The sequence below is a fragment of the Nanorana parkeri genome, unplaced genomic scaffold (genome assembly GCF_000935625.1).
Source record: "Nanorana parkeri isolate BGI_ZX_2015 unplaced genomic scaffold, ASM93562v1 scaffold16, whole genome shotgun sequence".
Lineage (NCBI taxonomy): Eukaryota > Metazoa > Chordata > Amphibia > Anura > Dicroglossidae > Nanorana > Nanorana parkeri.
In genome coordinates this window covers 3255530-3277200 of record NW_017306284.1, presented here as the reverse complement: position 1 = coordinate 3277200, position 21671 = coordinate 3255530, and the positions used below count along the sequence as shown (strand labels likewise).

Genomic DNA, 21671 nt, shown 5'->3' with positions numbered 1-21671 from the left:
CAAATTAGTAAGCTAAACGTGAGATTATAGTCCATCACAGGAGCGAGCTTGGAGCGGTGACTACTTTACAACACACACAGGGACCATGGGGAACAAAATTTAGCCACCCTCCAGAAGGAAGGACAGTGTCAGCACCAATTCAGAGATGATTTGAGGATCTACAGCTGAGTTAAACACAAACAAGATACATTTTCGTTATTAGTTAGGGTAGTGGAATGCATCTTTTAGATTAAACTCCTGAGTTTTAGTGTAGCTTTAACATTCACATATCACCAGAAACAATGACTTAACTGGTTACTTATGTGTTGTTTTTAGTTTTGGTATTTGTACACAATACACTTTCACCGTGCAGTGTAAAAAATATAGACTATACAGTGAATGTGCCTACAGCCATTAGATGACACACTCCCAAATCTAGCTGTTTCTGGCCTAATGTCTATGGGGCACTCTCAGATCACCTATAGGTATTAAGCAATAATGCAGATATTTTTTTTTCCAATTGTGACTCCCTTTTCCTTAAGATTTAATGGTGCTGGAACTGTCTGATTGCTGTGAAACCAACGCCTTCCCCTCTTCTTCACTTGTGTGACCAGTATGTAGCCATGTATGGCTATTTAATGTCTGTGTTCAGCTCTGGAGTATCCTATTTGGTATGAATGGTCGACTGTAGGAATCAATGGCACATTGTTTTTCTGAACTGTCTACCTGGAGGTGTGGTGCACTTTGCTTATATGAACTATGCTAAAAGATGTCCCTCTTTCCCATTCCAGAAAGTTGGGTGTTATGTACAGAATCTGCTGTAGGAAGTAAGATAATTAAAGAGCTGTGGTGAGATGCCTCTTAAATTTAGCAATCTGCACTGATATAATGTGATAGAATTTGGACACAGGGAGAGCCTACAGTAAGCTATAGAGGCAGAGCCTGCTGAACTGAGTCACCTGGTATCTTATATGCCTGAAGAAGTCTAGTGGTGACATCTTCTACCCTAGTCCAAGTCTCTGTTCCCCCTACATAAAAGTCACCCACTTCTCACCATGAAAATGGGTGCTCCTAGATTCCCAGATGTTCCCACTTAACCCTCTTGTTACAATCTGAATAATGTACATTTGAAAGGAAAGAGGGGCCCACATGGGGTAATACAGATGGCGTTGAGTTCAGTGGCGTTCAGTTTGTCTTAATACCCTATCTATTTTGCTTTTGCTAAACAATTTGGTTTCCATCTAAATATATAAAAAAAAAAAACAAAGACGTGAGATACAAAAAGGTCATTGATGTACTGATCACTATCATTACATGGATTAACCACGAAGAGTCATCAGAATACAAAACTGTTTAGAATAGTGTTCCTGTAAAGTCGAAATTCCAGGGACAAAAACATAACCTGTGCAACACATGATGTCACCTAGAGCTGTAAGAGCTTCCCATCATGTCCGCCCTTTAAAGGCTGCCTGTAGAACATTACAGGGGGGGGCAGATACAAGACCAGTCACCCTGCACAAGAAGAGAAAAGCACTGACCGGTCTTTATTACAGGAAACTCTCATACTGAAGCAAAATGCATAAATCGTTTCATGCTGGATTACTGCATATGTGGAAGAAATGCATAAAGGACATTAGGATTCAAGTAAAACCACACATCCCTTACATTTAGGCAAAATACTGTACATTCAACCTGGATTTCAGCTTTAACCGTGCTCTACCAAAAACTGAAATATGTGGTAACCAGACTGTTTAGAAAACCGTTTAATGTTTTATTAATGTTTTATAATTAATATTACACAATATCTATCAGTGCCATGGGCTTTGGTTGTGAAGCTTTCTAACACAATGAGTGAATATCTAATTGTGCACATTTTAAGCAGTGACCTGAGAGAAACTGACAGAGAACTGGCCAAAAATAACATGATACATATATGGAAATTACCATGATAGGGCAACCTTCCAATGTAACAGTGGCTTACCTTGCTTGAGCGCAATGACACTCTCCCTCCACAACGCGCGCAGAACTTTGTTTGGCAATATGAACAGTTATGGCCACAGCCATCTGCAAACTTTGTTTTGTGGCAGATCCCGCAGGTGGGAGCATCGCCCTTCTGCTCCTGTTGCTGCTGAGCTTCGTCGCCCATCTTCTTTACTTGCTCTTTGTACATTTCAAACTGCTGGTGCAATTTCCTGGTGAGGAGCAGAGAGGAACACATTCAGTATGGATTACACTGAACAATTACATTGTGCAGTAGGTAAAATCAGATTAATGGATCAAAGTAAATTATGGCAGTCTGGCAAACTTTGCTTCCATATTTGGCCACCCTTTAGCATCAGAATCTTCAGGCACTTCTCTAAATAAGAATGGCTGAATTATGTAAACATTCAAGTTTAGCCCACAGAGAGTGGAAGCACAGGAGCTGGCTTACCGGAAGGCAGGAAACCGCAATTGGGCAAGGTTTTTCACATCTAACCTCTTCACACACACCCCTCTCTGCAAACTTTTACTGGTAGAGACTGCTTATACCCCATGCCAAAAACATCCAGGCCAGGACTAGAAATGAGCTCAGTTTTTAACCCAACCCATGCCGAATCGGAGCTCCTCTAAACACAGAAGGAAGCTCCCACTGCTGCTTCCCAATCAGCTCCAGCTGGGGAAGCTCCCACTGCTGCTGCCCAATCAGCTCCGGCTTTGGAATTCCCCATGCGCAGGTGCATGTAAGAAAAGGGCGGATGCAGTGGCATCATTGACCTTATATGGCTACATGACTATATTTGGTCAATGCCATTGACCTAATATGGCCATGTGGCCATATAAAGTCAATGACATCAGTACAACCATTAGCAGGTGGTCCCATGGCACTTCAGGTATGGAAGATCTCAGGTTCAAACCAATTTCCAATGACTCCATCCACAATTCGGACCGAATACAGGAAACAATTGCTAGGATCATGTAGTCACAGAAAACTAGAAGAAATTACATGATGCAGCTAAACAAACCCTCCTTAGAGCTGTGAACTTGGGAGGACTTTTGATGACTTCACAATTAGAGATAAACTAGATTTGTGGTTTCTGCAGGTGGCAAAATAAAAAATCAGTAGGTGTTGGAACTGTAGGTGGGCAGAAGTACCATACTACATCAGAAGGCAGTGAGTTGGGCTTTAATGTTAAAGCCCAATTGAAGTCACAATACTAGATATGAATTCTATTAGATATCATACAATCAGCCCTAATTTTCTCAATTTTACTGCCACTTTCTTGTTACAACAGTTGTGTGTCTAATTACTGTGCTGACCAATAGGTTTCAGAGTTAAACCCTGTTCACTTAATAATCAGCATTTAATAACCAAATTTGTTAGACATGCCCCCTTTCTTCCTCAACAAGTCTTTGTGAGGACACATTCTGTTTCTCGGCTCTGCCAGCACACTGGTCTGCAACGGGAGGGCAAGAAGTAGCAGAGAAAAGGGGGGCATTTTCAGGGAATTCCAAGCAAAAATCAGTCACAAGTTATGGCATGTGGGGGAACAAGACTATAGGCAGATAAAAAGATGTGAAGCACTTAGAAACACTTATACAGACGGCGGGGTTAATCTTAACTCATGTTTGAGGTCAATCCCCCTATCATAGCTGAACCATCTAAAGCAGAAAAACTCCCATAATGCAAATTCTACTATTCTAAGTGTTAGCCTCGGAACCCATTACAAGCAGTTTGTAAAGGTGTTAATTGATTTTATTTAATGATTATAACACTAAATTTGATTACCAGTGGGCAAAATGTTAGCACTCGTCAAATAATGATAATGATAATAATTGATCACATCAGGGATGCCGATGTGACCCATGTTTCATGATACACCCCAAATATGGGTGTAACATGAAACATGGTCCAAAAGGTAAATTTAGTCTTTAACATCAAATTAGTTGCTCTTTAAAGCAATAAGACTGAACTTGTAATAGGACATCCAATAAAAATTTTGCTTTATATCCAGTTTCGAAATCTCTAAGGGGTCACTTAGAGATGAAAAAAGTGAAGACTTTTTAAACGTAACCACTTTGCCCAAGTGCCTCTTTAATGCCATAGTGCTGGTAGCAGTTCTCAGCAAGGAGGAATGTTCTCACTCTTGATTCCTGCAGCTTAGGGGTGTCTTCTGTCAGTGACAGTTGTGTGTCACAAGAGCTTATCACCCCAAGCCCCTACAACCCCCAAACCGCCACCACCCCCACAACTTGATTCAGGACTCTCCCTCAGAAAAAAATAAATTTAATACATGCTTTTAATAAATTTTAAAAAAGCATGAATCCCCCGGGTTCTAAAAATCATAGTGGAGGTTCTGAATGACATTTGAACATCCTGCAATAATGTAGCACTTTTACCATATCAAACCCGTAGACATTTCTGTCTGTAAACACCTGATTTGATCAGATATTGATGGTTATCATTTATACTAATTGCTCTTGTTAAAAACTTGTAACAATTGCACTTAAGTGGTATCCTTGGACTGATTTGTATTGTGCTGATTACGTAATAGCAGTGCCAGGAAAAATGACTGGGAACGTATTATTCCTAATGCTTTCATCTTCACAATTAAAACAAAAATGTATTCAAATCTACAACCAGATTAAGAAAAGATGCATAATATGTAAAGTTATCTGGGGTGAAAGTAGTCTTGGCTTGAAAGTGAAATGGCAGGAAAAAAAAACAATTGGCCTTATTAGACGCAAAGGGATAGGGGGCTATGATCCTGAAGTGGTTGCAATGCTTTACTGGCTCCAATGCAAAAAATATAATAGCCCTTTATTTTATTTTATGAAGAAGTGTGCATCTATTATTTGTTTTCAAAAAGGTGGAATTTCTCTTTAACTATGCCAACTCTTACACCTGTACACCCCCCATGGAAAAGAGCAATTTTTATACTTTTATACTGCGATGTGATAATAATTTTGTCATTCCTTAAGATAACAAAGTAAATAATTTTATTATATTAGAGAATGAAGAAACCCCCATAGGGATATACTCATTGGGTATCAATACACAAGGATAATTTTCTATATCATAGAATATAGCATAGACAATGATCCTTGTGTATTGATTCCCAAGGAGTATATCCCTATGGGGGTTCCTACATTCTCTAATATAATACATGTTTTGGGGTTTAATACCCCTTGGGAATACTGTATTTATTCTAGATAGCTTTATTGATTTTGATTTTGGGAATTTTGATTATTTTGGTTCCCCTATATGGGGATGCCCCCCCACCCCACTATACGGTCTAAAATAATTTTATTATAATTTTCTCAGGAAAAACAAGACTTTCTTTTGGTAATATTGTCTTTCAAAAATGATTTTGTTGTTAATGCACTCCATAGACAAAAAACACTTACAAAACAAAAAAACTTTTTTTCTACTTGGATCACTGCTACTATAAAAAGGTATATTGTTACTGTAGCTGCAGAGTATACATTTTATTCTATCATTTGTCCAATTAAGAATGACACTAAAATTATGATTCTGTTACAAAGTTTTGCAAAGCTATTTACAAATGAAATAAAGGCTTTTTTATTGTTGAGTTTTTTTAATGGAAAAAAAACAACAAACAAAATGTATAAAAGTTAAAAATATTTATATTAATGGTTAGAAAATTAAAAATGAGAAAAAATAGTTAAAGCACAACTTTTAACCCTTGCAGTGGGCCAAAGCCTGATGCTTTGAGCCAGGCTGCTCTTAGAACAATCCATTCCATCTCTTTCCCTCCCCCTCCGCTGCTGCGGCCTAAGGTCCCTGAGTCATCACGTTCTATACACATTGTATAGGATGTGAGGATGTTGAGCGACATACCAACGCTACAGTGGATGAGGAGACAGGCAGGAGGGAGCGCTGTGACCCGAGCATCGGACGAGTATATATATTTTTTTAACCTAGACAAAAACAAGCAGTTAACCCTTGCAGTGCGGGGGTAGCCCGACTGCAAGGGTTAATCAAATTTGTTCTGTTTTAAGGGGGAAAAGAGAAATAAGTTATTTAGGGCTGATTAGGGTGACCTTAGGGCCATATTTTTTTATTTATTTTTTCTGTTGTCAGGTTGTTTTAATTGACATCAAAAGCAGGTTGAAGTTTATTGTTTTCATCTACAGATGAATAACACGTGTATCTTTGGACCTGGCATCTGAACGACGTACGTTGAACTCTTCCTTTTTTTTTTTTTGTATTTGCACGGCCTCTCCTGGCTGTCATTTTGATGGTGGGAAATTGCAGACAAGTGCAAAGGGGGAAGGGAGGGGGCAGAGGGGCAAAAGGACAGGGCATATTACAGACATTGGGTGTACTATGATGCAGTTTTTTTTAGATGTCTGTAGTACGTCCACAACTGGTTAAATATTACGTGCCCACCATTTCCTAGTAAAGCTCTTCGCAGTTATATGCTTACTACAGGCTCTCTTTATCATTCAGATACCATGTTATTTTACTTCTTTAGAACTGTACAGTTCCCTGATTTTTTTCTATACCTCACCGATTCATAGTCAAAAGTCTGCTTGCTAAATAATCTATCACTTTCCTCCCCAGGGAAAAGGTCACAATTAATATGTGGCTTCCTAGGTGGCCTTTGATGTATAATTGACAGGTACTATGCATTCAAATTTGCTTCCTTTAGTGGAATAAAAGAGGAGATCTTCCAAAGCAACTTGAATCACATGACAATGGCAGGAATGATGCCTTGTGGCCATTTAAAGAGACAGTAATGTGATTGTTGCATTATACTTTGATACATTATTAAGTATATCTAAACCCAAGAACATGCAAATAAAGAAAATGTAAAATTTAGCAGTTTATCCGTCCTTAGATGCGGTGACTGCATTCATATTATTTTTTCAGGTAGATTACAGATTACATTTTCTGCAGGTACAAAAAATATGTGTTGATCTTGTCATCAATTCAGTGTAACTGTCATATATTACTTTTATTTGTTTCTGAGTTTAGGTATGCTTTAGATGAGCAGCATGTCAACAACAGGTCTGTCTCTCTGTCTGTGTGATTGGATTAAACCAGCTTTTGTTTCCAAATCTTGGTAAAATAATCTTGTATACACAATTACACTTTTCTAGCAATTTTGAGAAGCTTTGGTCACAAAATGATGAAATGGATTGTCAGCCTACCACCACTCTTTCTGTATTAATATATAAACATTTAGCAGCAGTTTACTGTGATCCTTTTTTGTGTGTAAAAGCTAGTTGAAGGCCTTCAACACTATCTGTCTTCCATAATGCTGTTTTAACATATCTACCAAGTTAATTAGATAACATTTCATACCTCCAGTCATGTGAATCGAGTAATTAACACATCCGCAGACCCCCTGACACCAAGGATGGGATTATGTAAATAGAACAAGGTGGTTGCACACATTTTACACCTCCCGTACTGTTCTTGGACAATCAACAATTGCCCTGCAGCCACTGTTCCTGCTGTCATTAGACAACGGAGAACGGCGGCTTTAACCACAGAGCCGATTGGTCCTCTGATCACTGTGATTGGCTATCACAGCGATCACATGGCAATGTTTACATTGCCAAGCTCATTCATTACTTACTAGTGAAAACAAGCTGCAGTAATAAATAAATAAATAAATACCGTTTCAAATAATGTTAGCCCTTTTAACCCCTCCCCTCCACCTCTCCTGCTTATGTTGGATCCATTCTACCTATGCTGTGACCTCTGGCCAAGATCCATGCTTTAACCCTTGTAACAAGGACACTCCACTGTAGACCGGAGGTGCAAGTCAGATGCAGTTTATTTGCTTTCAAAACGGTAGATAACATGAAATCCAACATAAATAGCTCGCTGTAGCATATAACAGATAAGGGCTCACCGACATCTGTCTCTCTTGCAGCACTGCTGCTCCGGCCTCAATCTTTAGGGCCACTGTCTGGTTCCTCCAGACAACGGCAATAACATGCCAATCCTCTCAATATGGTTCGCAAACCCCGCAGCTCCCTGCTGCACTGGCCTCCACTGACTCCAGGGTGGAGCTCTCCTGACTCACAGGTGGGGCCCTGAACACATTCCAGCACACACTTCATGAGGGATGTAAACAGGTGCACAATCAGGTGCTGGTCACCACCAAAGCATGGACCCAGGAATGGAGATTTCTTCCCACCCAGAGCTCTAAGAAATCTCCTGGCTCCAGGATCCCAACCTTGTACCAGAAAACCCAGAAAGAACTGAAAAGGCAGTTCTCTCCTGGTACCAGTAATGTCTTCCTGGAGCCACTCAGCCCCTCTGGCTGAGAACCCTGGGTGACTTTGAGGCCACCTAACACCGTGGTATTGCCTCACAATGCCACACCCTTTAAATACTGATATGTTTCTTCATTTCCCAAAAAATGGCAGTAAAAAATCAGATCAGAGAGTGCGCTTTCCTAAAACAAGGTCACTTCAGGGATTTGCCTACTGTCCTGACATTTGTATTTGCTATGATTTATAAATTACAGTAAGAGAAACAGGCTTTTCAAAAATGTTTTGGTCTTTTTTACTTATATAGTAAAACATAAAAAAAGTGATTAAATACCAGAAAGCTCTATGTGTCCCAAAAAATTATAAAAAAATTAACAGGGTTATTCACAAAAGGGTGAAAAGTTTGGAGAAGGTGAAGAAGTGAACAATCTAGGACAACATAGCTGGTTTGGAAAAAATCTCCACTTCAGCTCACTTTCCAGTTCAGCTATGTTGTCCTAGATTGTTCACTTCTCCTGTCTTCTCCAAACTCTTCAGCCTTGTGTGAATAACCCGGTAATTTAGTTATAGTTGCGTAATGGGAGGAATCTTCAGCCAAACTTGCAAAGCGCTTAAAAGTGAAAAATGGCCTGGTAATGAAGGGGGGTGTAACATACCGGTACTTAAGAGGTTAAGGTATCTGGGCTACCCGTGTGCATATAAATACTGGGGCACGTTCCTATTACTCATTAGAACTGAAGAAGTGGCTTGGATTAGCAATGAAACATCTTCAACATTACAGAACAAGTCCAGTTGAATGTTATTAACCGGTGCTAGCAAAAGTAGGGTATACACGGTGTAAAATCTGCACAATGGGTGCTGCTGTCGGCACTTTTCCACCCGGCATCCCTCAGCTGATCGAAGGAGCAGGTTGGAAAATTGTCGGCCGAATGAAGCTTGCATCCATCCGATAGAAATAATGGGAAATTCTTCGATCAACACTTGTAAGCACTTAGAACCATGTATACCCCGCATAAGGATGTAAGGAATGGTCTAACCATTAAACTGGCCATGCAGCATTCAGAATTCCATTAGCTCTGGTTCATTTGATCAGCAATATTTACCTATAGATTAAACCAGGATTGTTAACCTGTCCCTAGTTTGGGATTGATATACAGTATACTGTATGGTAAAGGAAAGAAAATAAAGAAAAAGGAAGTGGAAAGAAAGAGAAAGGAGACTAGAGTATCTGCAATGAGTTTGTATGTTCTCCCTGTGCTTGCGTGGGTTTCATCTGGGTACTTCGGTTTCCTCTCACACTCCATAGACATGCTGGAAGGTTAATTGGCCCTGTATGTGAGATAGGGACCATAGATTGTAAGCTCCTCGGGGCAGGGACTGATGTGAATGTGCAACTGTGTAAAGTGCTGCGTATATTGTCGGCGCTATATAAATTCATGTAATAAATAAAAAATCAATAGAGGATATAAAAGGATAAGGTTAAATAGAAAGGAAAGAGCACATGCCTGATACTGTGTACCTTTCCTGCCAATAGTTCTTCTGACTAGAGTTGTCTTTTAACTTGTGTGTACACTTGTGAATATACAGAATTTTTCTGCAACAGACATATTTTATTTTACAGAATGAGACTATTTCTCATTATAATCCCAGAATGTTGTTTTTTTAATTCACTGCAGCCACTGAATAAAGGATTCAAATGAGCCGTAAATATAACATCTCAGATTTTGTGATAAAAGTCCCTCAAAAACCTCTTTTGCTGTGGCAGATGTTTGGTGTCGCAGATGCAGGAGTAAAAAAAAGTCTTCATACTCTGTGATCGTTTTTGACATCATGAAAAGCAACTCTTTCTATTTCAGTGTTAAACACTCCGAGTCCGTGGTAACTGTGTGAATGTCTCGTCTACTACCCAGGACACCTGCTACAAGATGTAAATAAACATATTCTGATGCCAAAACATATTACAGGTGCCTGAAATAGTAATTTATGAGCAGAATGAGGAGGAGAGTAAAGGAAATATGTCTTATTGTACAATTCTCAATGGATTTACAAGGGCTTTCTAACTAGGGAAGTTCTATTCATTCTTGTGTGCAGTAATTGCCCAAAGAAGGCAATTTTAGGGACACTGTCGCCAGCCCTTTATACAGTGCCTCCAGGGAGCCCATTACTTTAAAGGGGAACTCCAGGAACTTGAGAAGTTAACTCTTGAAGTGGGCTACCCCTCACTGTAGCTTGTTTTGTCTAGGGAGCAAAAATAAAGATATACTCACCTCATCCTCTGTCCTGCCTGGCTTCTAGACCGATCCCTGTAGTCTCTTCTATCCCGGGCTCTGGCAGTCCAAGGATCCGTGATGTTATCACGTCTATTACAGTGAATTAGAGGTCAGGATGCTGAGGGAAAATTCTCAGCCATAGCAGAGGGGGAGAGAGGTGAGAAGTCACTGCCACAGGACCCAGGATTGGGTGAGTATTCCTTTATTATCGCCCCTACAGAAAAACAAGCAGTTAACCCTTGCAGTGCGAGGGCAGACCAACTGCAAGGGTTAACTTTTCTAATTCCTGCAAGGTATACTCAGCTATCTACAGCAAGGTATACTCATCAATCTACAGCAAGTAATACTCTTCCATCCACAGCAAGGTATACTCATCCATGGCAAGGAAGACTCATCCATCTATGGCAAGGTATACTCATCCATCCACAGCAAGATATACTAATTCATCTACAGAAAGGCATACTCGTCAGTCGGCGGCAAGGTATACTCATCCATGTACGGCAAGCTATACTCATTCATCCACAGCAAGGTATACTCATCAGTCTATGGCAAAATATACTTATCCATCTATGGAATGCTATACTCATCTATCTTTGGCAAGGTATACTCATCCATCTATGGCAAGGTATTTCTCATCCATCTATGGCAAGGTATTCTCACCCATCCTTGGCAAGGTATACTCACCCATCCAGGGCAAGGTATACTCACTAATCCACAGCAAGGTATATTCATCCATCTATGGCAAGGAATACTCATCTAGCCACAGGAGGTATAACCATCCATCAACAGCAAGGTATACTCATCCATCTATGGCAAAGAATACTCATCTAGCCACAGCAAGTATAACCATCCATCAACAGCAAGGTATAACTATCCATCAACAGCAAGGTATACTCATCCAATTATGGCAAGGAATACTTACCCATCCATGGCAAGGTATACTCATCGATCTTCAGCAAGGTATACGCATCCATTCACAGCAAGGTATACTCATCCATCTGCACATAAGATACTGCATACTAATCCACCCAAGGTAAGGTATACTCATCCATCCACGGCAAGGTATACTTATCCATCCAAGACAAGGTATACTCATCCATCTACAGGGTATACTTATCCATTCACGGCAAGGTATACTTATACATGTACACTCTCTCACCACCTCATCTGGTGATTGGCCACTCAGGTCCAGGCCCGGTGCTACCGCAAGGCAAGGCAAGCGGCCGCCTGAGGGCGCTTAGGTCTCAGTACTGTCAAGTGGGGAGGTCACATTTTCTCCCATACCTGAAAGTCCTGCCATATTAGAAGTACTGTAATTTTAGGGGAGCTGTAGAGAGTACAGGTGCGGGGGCATTGACTTGTGGAGGAGGTAGGATAGCAGTGATTTCTAGCAGTCTCATGTAATGTGTATTGGGTTTATGACTGTCTCCTAAATCATGTACCCAGTATTTAACAAATCCAATTTCATGTCTGCAGTCTCCGCCCATCTCTAATAGTTTTTGCCATCTATTGTTGCATGTGATGTAGTCCTTGGCAGCTTTTTAGTAGCAATACATTGCTGAATATTATTATTATACAGGATTTATATAGCGCCAACAGTTTGCATATTATGTGTGGACCGTTGGTGGTGCCAGGGATTATGACTGAGGCCCCCTTTTTGCAAAGTTGACAACCATTGTTCTAAGCTGTAAGAGACCAACTGAAACTGACTTCAGAATCTTTGCTGTGATCATTGGGAATGAATGACTTCACATTACAAGCAGCTAGATTGGTGAGTGAGTCATTGTTTTAAAGCTCTTTTACTACTTATTAAGGATATATAAGTAGTAGATTTTCCACCGTCTAGTCAAAAACAAAAATATAATACATTGCAGCATACAGGTCTTTAGATGTGGTTGCTGCATTCGTTTTCCTTTCTCTGGCTTTTCCTTTTATTTTCAACTGCTGATCCTGCCAGTAACACACTTCCTGCCCTGAAGGTGACAATGCGCACTATGCAGTCATCATTTTACAGGACTACAAAACACCTACCCCTCCACTCCTCTCTATAGCATAGAAAAAGGTGTTTTCTCATCCTCAGAGAGCATTGGCAGCAGTGCCGCACAAGCAGAGAGCACAGAAAGTTATCAGCTCACAAGATATCTGGCAGGATCAACAGGTATCTTTGTGCACTTATCAAACAGATATAACAACTGCTTTCAATAGTATATTTAACAGATTAAAAGGGAGAACATAGCAAAGTTCAATGGTAGAATTTACATACCCTATAACTGGAGCAGGACCTGACTGTGGTATATGCAAGAGTGCCTAGATTACAAGACTGGCTGCACACAAAAACAAATTCCTTGGCAAGTAAACATATCCATTTGATATAGTTTAGCATTTTCATAAACCCCACATGATACAGAGGTACAGAGGGAGGTAGATACCCTTATAAAGCAAGGAACAATCTGCCTTAAAGGAGAACTATGGGGTTTCCCCATAGTTCTCCTTAGGGTAACGGGAGGACACAAACTAGCGTCCTCCCGTCACCCTAGGCTCAGTATACCGCGAGCCGTAGCTCGCAGTATACTGAGACGCCGCAGTATACCGCGAGCTGCAGCTGCAAGCTATTATTTGGCATTATATACAGTCTGTGCATGGGGGCAGCCATGTTTTCTCATCATTCATGCAGGTTCTACTTTCTGCTGACTTGAAGACTGGACTGCTGCACATATTTCGTGTGACATATTTGTGTGATACTTTAGACCACTGTGGCTCCTTCGACAAAGGTCAATTGAAAAACTGAATGGGGTAATGGGGGTCCTGACAGGGTAACACACTGGTCGAATTTTGCCTGAGCCATCAAGAACCAGTGTATGGCCAGCTTAATGCTGGGGAGTCTGAACAATTACAGCTAAAGTGACACTAAACTTAGGAGTTTAATCTTAAAAATGCATTCAAGTTCCTTAACTAGGAACAACAATGTATCTTATTTGTATATCCTCAAATCATCTCTGAATTGGTGCTGACACTGTCCTTCCTTCTGGAGGGTGGCTACTTTTGTTCCCCATGGTCTCTGTGTGTTGTAAAGTAGTCACCGCTCCAAGGTCACTACTGTGATGGACTACAATCTTACGTTTAGCTGACTAATTTGTATTGGGGATGAGCTTGGAGCGATGTCTACTCTACAACACTACCTCACAGTTGGTGGTGTTGGGCAGCATTTTAAAATGCGCACCACAGCTATCTTAAAGTGGATAGACTACAATCTCAATACAAAATAGTAAAGTAAACATGAGATGTAAGAAAGGCACATGAAAACTACTTACCAAAAGCAAACAACACAATAACATAATATGTGCTCACTTAAAAAAATGCTAAAATTTCGCTTTAACTGGAAAAACTCCTTCTTGCCACCAAAGGTAATCAGGCATCTGAAATCAATATGCTACCAAATGTAAGTAACCCTTTCCCTTTTTTACTTAGGTGATTGTTCAACTATCACTCATGTCCAACTCAACTTTTCCAGTAGGATCACATTTGGTGAAAACCTATTCTAAAATTTTACAGTAGTAAAGAACGCTTTCAGGGAGAAAAAAAAACGAATCTATCCTTAATCTACTATCAGAACTCCTACTATATTGTATTCCGTTGTCAAAGCCATGGGCATTTCCTCTTCTCTTTGACAAGTAATGTGGCAAAAAGTTCCTGTAGTCTATCAAACGTTACAGACACAGTCGTTTACGCCAACAGACACTTATCTTCCCAGTCCCTTCTCTTATATATTAAAAAGAAGGGCCAGGGGGTTGCGAAACCGCAGCATCACAACAGTAAAAGGATACAACAGACTAAATAATGTAAAGTCTTCATAAATGTTGTACAGCTCTGCAGACTGAACTTATCCTAATCTCAAAATAGTGATGTCACGAGGTGTTCAGTTACAGAACTGCTAAGTAAGAATGACACATGCTAAAAAAAAAATACAGAAAAAACACCACCAAGTCTGCTTCCTCCCGTGTCACCTCGAAATAAAATTATATCCCACTCGACATTTACCGTCTTTCAAACTGAAAGCTTTATTTGTCAGGAGCTGAACATTTTACCTGTGTGTATGTCACGGCAGCGTGTTGTACTTTGATGGCTCATGCAATTAAAGTAATTTGAGTGACTTGTCAGGAACATTATCCCTGCTAGCGAGGATCTTCCTAGGTGTAATCATATTTCGACGTACTTAACAGCCAGCTAGGGAAGTGGCTATTTTTAGGTGTCTGTATTGAAAAGGCGCCATACTGTACATTATGAAAGGTGAAGGGAGGATAAATAATAAAAATGCCAACAAAGAAACCTATTGGCTGCCTAGGAATTAATTAAACAGATCACTGATTTATGATAACATTGCAGGAAAAAAACAGGAAATAGGGTTTTTAATATAATCAAATAATAGAGCTGTTAATGCCAAAGTCTGGGCAATACATGCACCCCTAGTGGAAATGATTTGATGTATGCATGTTTTCTAGTTTTGTGAAGTCTACTGGGACTATAGGCACACAGAGTTCTGTGGTTGGCTAGGGCTGAGGAGAAGATAGACTGGTAGTATCCCATAATCAGCATACCAGGAAATTCAACCCACTTCCTGTTAGCCAACAGCGTCATGAACCCACCCCTGGGGGCAGGTCTTCATGCTGGGCCAGGGTCACAGTCTTGAACAGCTTACTGGTCAATACATGGTCTGAATCTGCTAGTGCAAATAATTTGAAGAAAGCCAACTTTTTTGATTTGTGATTTCTACTTGGACTATAGAGTTCTGTGGTTGGCCAGAGCAGGTCATCACAATGAGCCTAGAGCGTGAAGAACCACCCCTGGGAGCAGATCATTACAATGAGCCAAGTAGATGAAGGACCCACCTCTGTGAGCAGGCCATCACAATGAGCCTAGAGCATGAAGGACCCACCCCTGGGAGCAGGTCATCACAATGAGCCTAGAGCGTGAAGGACCCACCCCTGGGAGCAGGTCATCACAATGAGCCTAAAGCGTGAAGGACTCACCCCTGGGAACAGGTCATTACAACGAGCCTAGAGCGTGAAGGACCTACCCCTGGGAGCAGGTCATCACAATGATCCTAGAGCGTGAAGAACCACCCCTGGGAGCAGGTCATCACAATGAGCCTAGAGCGTGAAGGACCCACCCCTGGGAGCAGGTCATCATGCTGTTCTGGGTTCACAGTACTGTACAAGAACAACTTACAAGTCAATACATGCTCTGCGTCACTAGTGGAAATGATTTGAAGAAAGGATGCTTTCTCCTTAAATGAAATCTACAGGAACACAGAGGTCTATGGTTGGCCAGGGCTGGTAGCATCACATGATCAGCATAGCAGGAAATTCAACCAACTTTCTGTGACCCTAGAATGCCAAGAACCTGGGAGCAAGTAATTATGCTGTCCCGGGTTTCCAGTACTAAATGGCATTTAGAGGTCAATAAATGAGCATTTTTAAGTACCGTATATACTCGAGTATAAGCCGAGATTTTCAGCCCATTTTTTTGGGTGAAAAGTGCCCCCCTCGGCTTATACTTGAGTCTAAAAAGACTGCCGACCACCATAGAGCAGAAGAGGTGTGTCACATGATCAAGGACAAGACAGCTGGAAAAAGGTATATATACTAAATTTAAAACAAAAAAATGTGGGAGGTTGGGTTGGCCCAAGGAGCAGGGTGGGACAGAGGATGAGCTTTCTATCCAACCTGCAGTTAAGCTTCAATTCAGACCCACTCTAAACAAAACAAAAAAAAAATAAGTTTGGGTTGGCGTTCTCCGTTTCTTTCCAAGGAAGGGTTGTAGTTTTTTATGAAATTCTAATGCAATTACTCTGAGTTATGCTGCCTTTGTATAAGCAATTAGCAAAGTTCATGAAAATATTTAATTGTTCAGGTAGATGGAATTTCGGCAGCAGAGGAGTTAACCAAGGTGTTCCCCAGTACCGAGGAGCATAAACGGCTTTGCCTATTTGTACAATGATGTTGTCTTTAATATTGTCGATGATTTGAGATGGAAACACATTGATTTTTCTGCTGATTCGACCTGTGACACCGATTGCTTTTGTTTTCCCTGGCATTGCGGTTCTGTTGCATGCAGCGCAGAGAAATCAATACCCAGGAAATGGGATTCTGCAGATGTCTGATTTGCTCCGCAACGCCTACGTTTTGCACATAAAAAATGAATACAGTGGATGTGGGCATCCTTAACCGGCTTCAATAATTAAAATATGTGTTGCAGTAATTATTATTTACATAGAACTTCACACACTGTTCAGTAAATTTATCAGGCTATTAATTCCACATGTCTTGGCAAATAAGCAGCAATAAAAAATGGCCCCTAGCATTAAAGGGAATGTGTAGTCCTTTTAAAATTTGTTTATGTATTAAAGATCGGCTAGATGTAGATAATCTTATCAATGCATTTTTAAGTTAAAAAACCTTGTCTATATGTATAATTTAATTTGTTATTATATATGTGCATGGGGCCAGCAATATTTGTTCATTACATAGGCATTGCAAAGCTTCCTGCTTTGCAGTGCTATACAATGGTTGTGCTTTACTGCTCCTTCTCACAATACAAGTCTATCAGTCATCTGACTAGCTTAAAACAATGCACACCCGGTGTGGCTGAGTTCTGTTAGCACAGCATTTATTAAAAGATAATGTCATTGCAATGAGCTCCCTCTAGTGGAAATTCTATACATTTCTATATTTATTACAATAACAAAATATTAGAGAAAGCTTATAAAAAAGTAAAAAGTCAAAACAAATCTACATTTTCTATAAGGTACACAACACAATAGCAACTCAAAAATACACTATACTTAAAAATATAGCATACAGCTCATTAAAAGACTGCAACTTGTTAATAAAAGTGTACGTGAACCCTTATTTAGTCTGTTAAATAAACCATTGAAAGCATGTTATATCTGTCTGATATGAGCACAAAAAAGTATCCTGGCAGAAATCCAGTGAGCGTGCAAGTTCCTGTACTGTGCTGTTACAGTTGTATGAAAATATGATACAATGCATAGTCATAGTTAATGTTCACATTAATGTGAATTGAGAATTTATATAGTTAATTGTCCTTGAGCCATGTATTATGAGCAGTATTATAGCTGATTCATGTGCTGCCTTCTTGTGGTCATTTTGGTTATTGCACCATCCTTTTCTCTGTTCCCTTCCCTTTTTTGTATTTCCCCTTTCTTCTCACATTGTCATTGGCATCAAAATGGCTGCATCTCATGGCCACATGTAATATGCTCACATGGGGGAAACCACCATCTTGACCTGCAAATACTGTAATTTCTATCATATGCTACATACTATTGTCTGCTGTAACCTGCTGTATTCACTTTGTGGATGAAAAGGTATTTGGTGAGTTCAGCTATCTAATAAGGATTGTCCGCAGTGATTATATCTGCTTATACAGGCCAGGCATAGAGGTCTCAGCAAGGGTTAAATCGCTAATACAATCGGAGTCAGAATATGTACACTCTGCAGTGTTATCAGCTCTGCCCAATTCCCCTCTGTGAACTACAGAACACCCCTATGCTCTTCTATATATAAAGTACAGTAAGTGAACGTTGTCACCCTAGGGCAGGAAGTGTGTTACTGGCAGGATTAGCAGATAAAATTCAAGGGCAAAAAAGCTGGAAAAAAATGAAAACGAATGCATCTAAGGACTGGTAAGCTGCAATATTTTACATCTGGATTTAGATACATGCCTTCCTAAATCCTCACTGCTCCAATTCTGCGGTCAGTACCTGCTATATTGAACCCGCAGGTGCAGGCTGAAGCAGTGTGTGCTCACCATAAACGTATGCAGTCCAAAGAATAGCCTCACTCCACAGGTGTCAGCAAGCAAGTCCAATCTTTATTGTAATCCAAACTTGTGTATAAATCACATAACAGGCTCCCCAGAACCAGCAGAACTCTCTAACGCGTTTCACCAATGTGGCAAAGCCATAGAGACCACTATGACTAAGCCACATTGGTGAAACTCGTGAGAGAGTTCTGCTGGTTCTGGGGAGTCTGTTATGTGAGTTTGGATTACAATAAAGATTGGAGTTGCTTGCTGACACCTGTAGAGTATGGCTATTCTTTGGACTTCATGGATTTAGATACACCTTCTAATGTACAGTGCCCTGTGTCATGGAAATGTTCATCTATATTGTAACTCTGCGCCATGGCATGCAGTCATGGTCATCACTTTGTGTAGAAGCAAACGTCTACAACCTGCAAATGGCAGCTCGCTTCTCTCTGTGCACCTGCTGCACACAGATAGAAATAACGTGATAGATATCATTACACAGTATAAAAAATGAATGAACCACTTCTGCGCTCATAATTATATCATTCTTATGGACCAGAGCAATTTTTATGGTTCCTGCTGATTCAGTGATAACTTAAAGGGGTCTTTTTGTAAACAATTTGCAGAGCCATTGTGTAGAGACAAAAACGAATGTTCTCAGTATATTTTCTTTTCAGGTCCGATGTATTGTAGTGTAATGTAATACTTCATTATAGCCAATAGATGGAGCTGAGGAGCATTTGACCTGTAAAGAAAACATGCTAAGAATATTTGTTTGTGCCTCTATTCACAGCGAATGAACATTCACAGAGATTTGCAGGGCAAATGGCTCTGCAAATTATTTAGCATGTTTATTATTATTTATTTGATATTATTTTATATGTATATTATAGTATTTATTTATATATAATTTAGTATTATTTAGTAGTTTATTAGTGTATGTTCACCAATTTTTCTCTTAGTTTAGCATGGAGTTGGGGAAGTGTTAGAACCCTTTTCTGGTTTTTATTGGAACCTTGGACTCTGTTAGAGAGATTTATTCCCCCTCCTTTCCTGTTAACAGAAATGCTTTTACCAAGCAAGAAGTGAGGGGAACATTTCCAACAACAACAACACTGTCACAGACACATAACAATTAGGGATTTTCAGATACCAAGTACCATACTCGCTACAAGTACATGTACAAATACTTTTCCAGCTCCAAGACTAGACTAGAGAAATATTGAAAAGTTAGGAGGCAGCTGTCATTTGTAAGGAGCATACAGAGCTCCTGGGATTTGTACATCTCTGTTCTAATGTATGACTTTTTTTTAGAAATATATAAGTGATGCACCGATACCAGTTTTTCAGGTACAAGTACTGATACATTTTTGTTTATTGTCATGTGACAGTTTTTCTAAAACAATACAGACTAATGATTTCAGGACAGTGGTGGAGCGCCAGAGCCAGGTCCCAGCTGCAACCGCTGCTACCCTGGTAGTTCTCATGAAAATGCCAAGTGTTGGCACTGGTATCTGAACTGGTATCTGGACATCCCTAATAAAAATGCTTTTCTTTAGTAGAGTAGCAGCTAGAACCCCTGTTGGATTTTTATTTCTGCCTGTGTCCCTGTTGCAGATTTACCCCCTCATTTCTTGTTTAATGAAACTGTCAGCAGAACAGGAAGTAAGGGTTAACCTCTCTAGTTAAGAATCAAGCCCAATAAAAACCTAGCAGGAGTTCTAATTCTTAGGCAATCTATCCAAAATGAGAGAAAACGTTTTTGGCTTGATACACACCTTAAGATAACATAGCAAATATGTTTTTATTTGAGACAAACAAGGCTTTCTATTTGGAAAAAATAAATAAATTATATATATCATATATTCTCTCTCTCTCTCCCTCTCTCTCCCTCCTTCCCTTTGCCTCTCTCTCTCTCTCTCTCTCTCTCTCTCTCTCTCTCTCCCTCCCTCCCTCCAATCCCAATTCCAAAAAAGTTGGCAAAGTAAGTGGTACTAACAAGATGGCAGCAACACGTCTCAAAAAAGTTGGGACATTGCAACAAAAAGCTGGAAAAGTAAGTGGTACTAACAAGGAGCTGGGAGAACATTTTGCAACTAATTAAGTCAAATGGCAACAGGTCGTTAACATAATTGGGTATAAAAAGAGCATCTTAGAATGTCAGAGTGTCGCAGTAGTAAAGTTGGGCAGAGGTTCACCAATTTGCATCTAAAAATTGTCGAACAATTTCAGAATAATGTAAAATTGCAAAGACTTTAAATATATCATCATCTCCAGTACATAATATCATCAAAAGATTCTGAGAATCTGGATAAATCTCTGCACAAGGAGAACGCTGAAACACAATATTGGATGCCCATGATCTTGGGGTCTTAAAAGCAGTCATGATTCTGTGATGGACATCACTGCATAGGCTCAGGAATACTTCCAAAAATTACTGTCTGTAAACACAGTTTGTTGTGCCATCCAAAAATGGCAGTTAAAGCTCTATCATGCAGAGAACAAGCCATATCTGAACATGATACAGAAACAGCGCCATCTTCTCTGGGCCAAAGCTCATTTAAAATGGTCTGTCACAAAGTGGAAAACTGTTCCGTGGTCAGACAAATAGAAATTTGACAACCATGGGCGCTGCGTCCTAGAGACTAAACAGGAGAGGGACCGGCTTGTTATCAGTGCTCACTTCAAAAACCTGCATCTCTGATGGTATGGAGGTGCATTAGTGCGTATGGAATGGGCAGCTTGCACATCTGGAAAGCCACCATCAATGCTGAAAGATTTATCCGGGTTTTAGAGCAGCACATGCTTCCATCCAGGCAATGTCTTTTTCAGGGAAGGCCTTGCATATTTCAGCAGGACAATGTAACACCGCATACTGCATCTATGACAACATCATGGCTTCGTAGTAGAAGAGTCCGGCTGCTTAACTGGCCTGTCTGCAGTCCAGACCTTTCACCATTTGAGAATATTTAGCGCATCTTGAAACAAATATTACAAATAAGACTGAGGACTGTTGAGCAGTTATAATCCTATATCAGGCAAGAGTAGGCCAATATTCCTCTCCCAAAACTCCAACAACTGGTCTCCCCAGTTCCCAGACGTTTACAGAGTGTTGTTAAAAGAAGAGGGGAAGCTACACAGTGGTAAAGAAAGCCCTGTACCAACTTTTTTGAGATGTGTTGCTGCCATCAATTTTAAAATTACTCAATTTTGTTTTCTTAAAATGGCACATTTTCTCAGTTTAAACATTTTATATGTTTTCTATTTTCTATTGTGAATAAAATCTGGGTTTATGAGATTTGGAAATCATTGCATTCTGTTTTTATGGAGTTTTTACACAGCATCCCAACTTTTTGGGAATTG

At 40.1% G+C, this 21671-nt stretch overlaps 1 protein-coding gene across 1 annotated transcript in view; it reads right to left on the bottom strand.

Moving 5' to 3' along the window:
- Nucleotides 1-21671, bottom strand: part of RIMS2 (regulating synaptic membrane exocytosis 2) — a 532133-nt gene that overhangs the window by 436619 nt on the left and 73843 nt on the right. The window contains exon 3 of the mRNA XM_018559015.1: nt 1961-2171. Coding sequence (XP_018414517.1) covers nt 1961-2171 — 211 coding nt within the window. The remainder of the gene's footprint in view (nt 1-1960; nt 2172-21671) is intronic.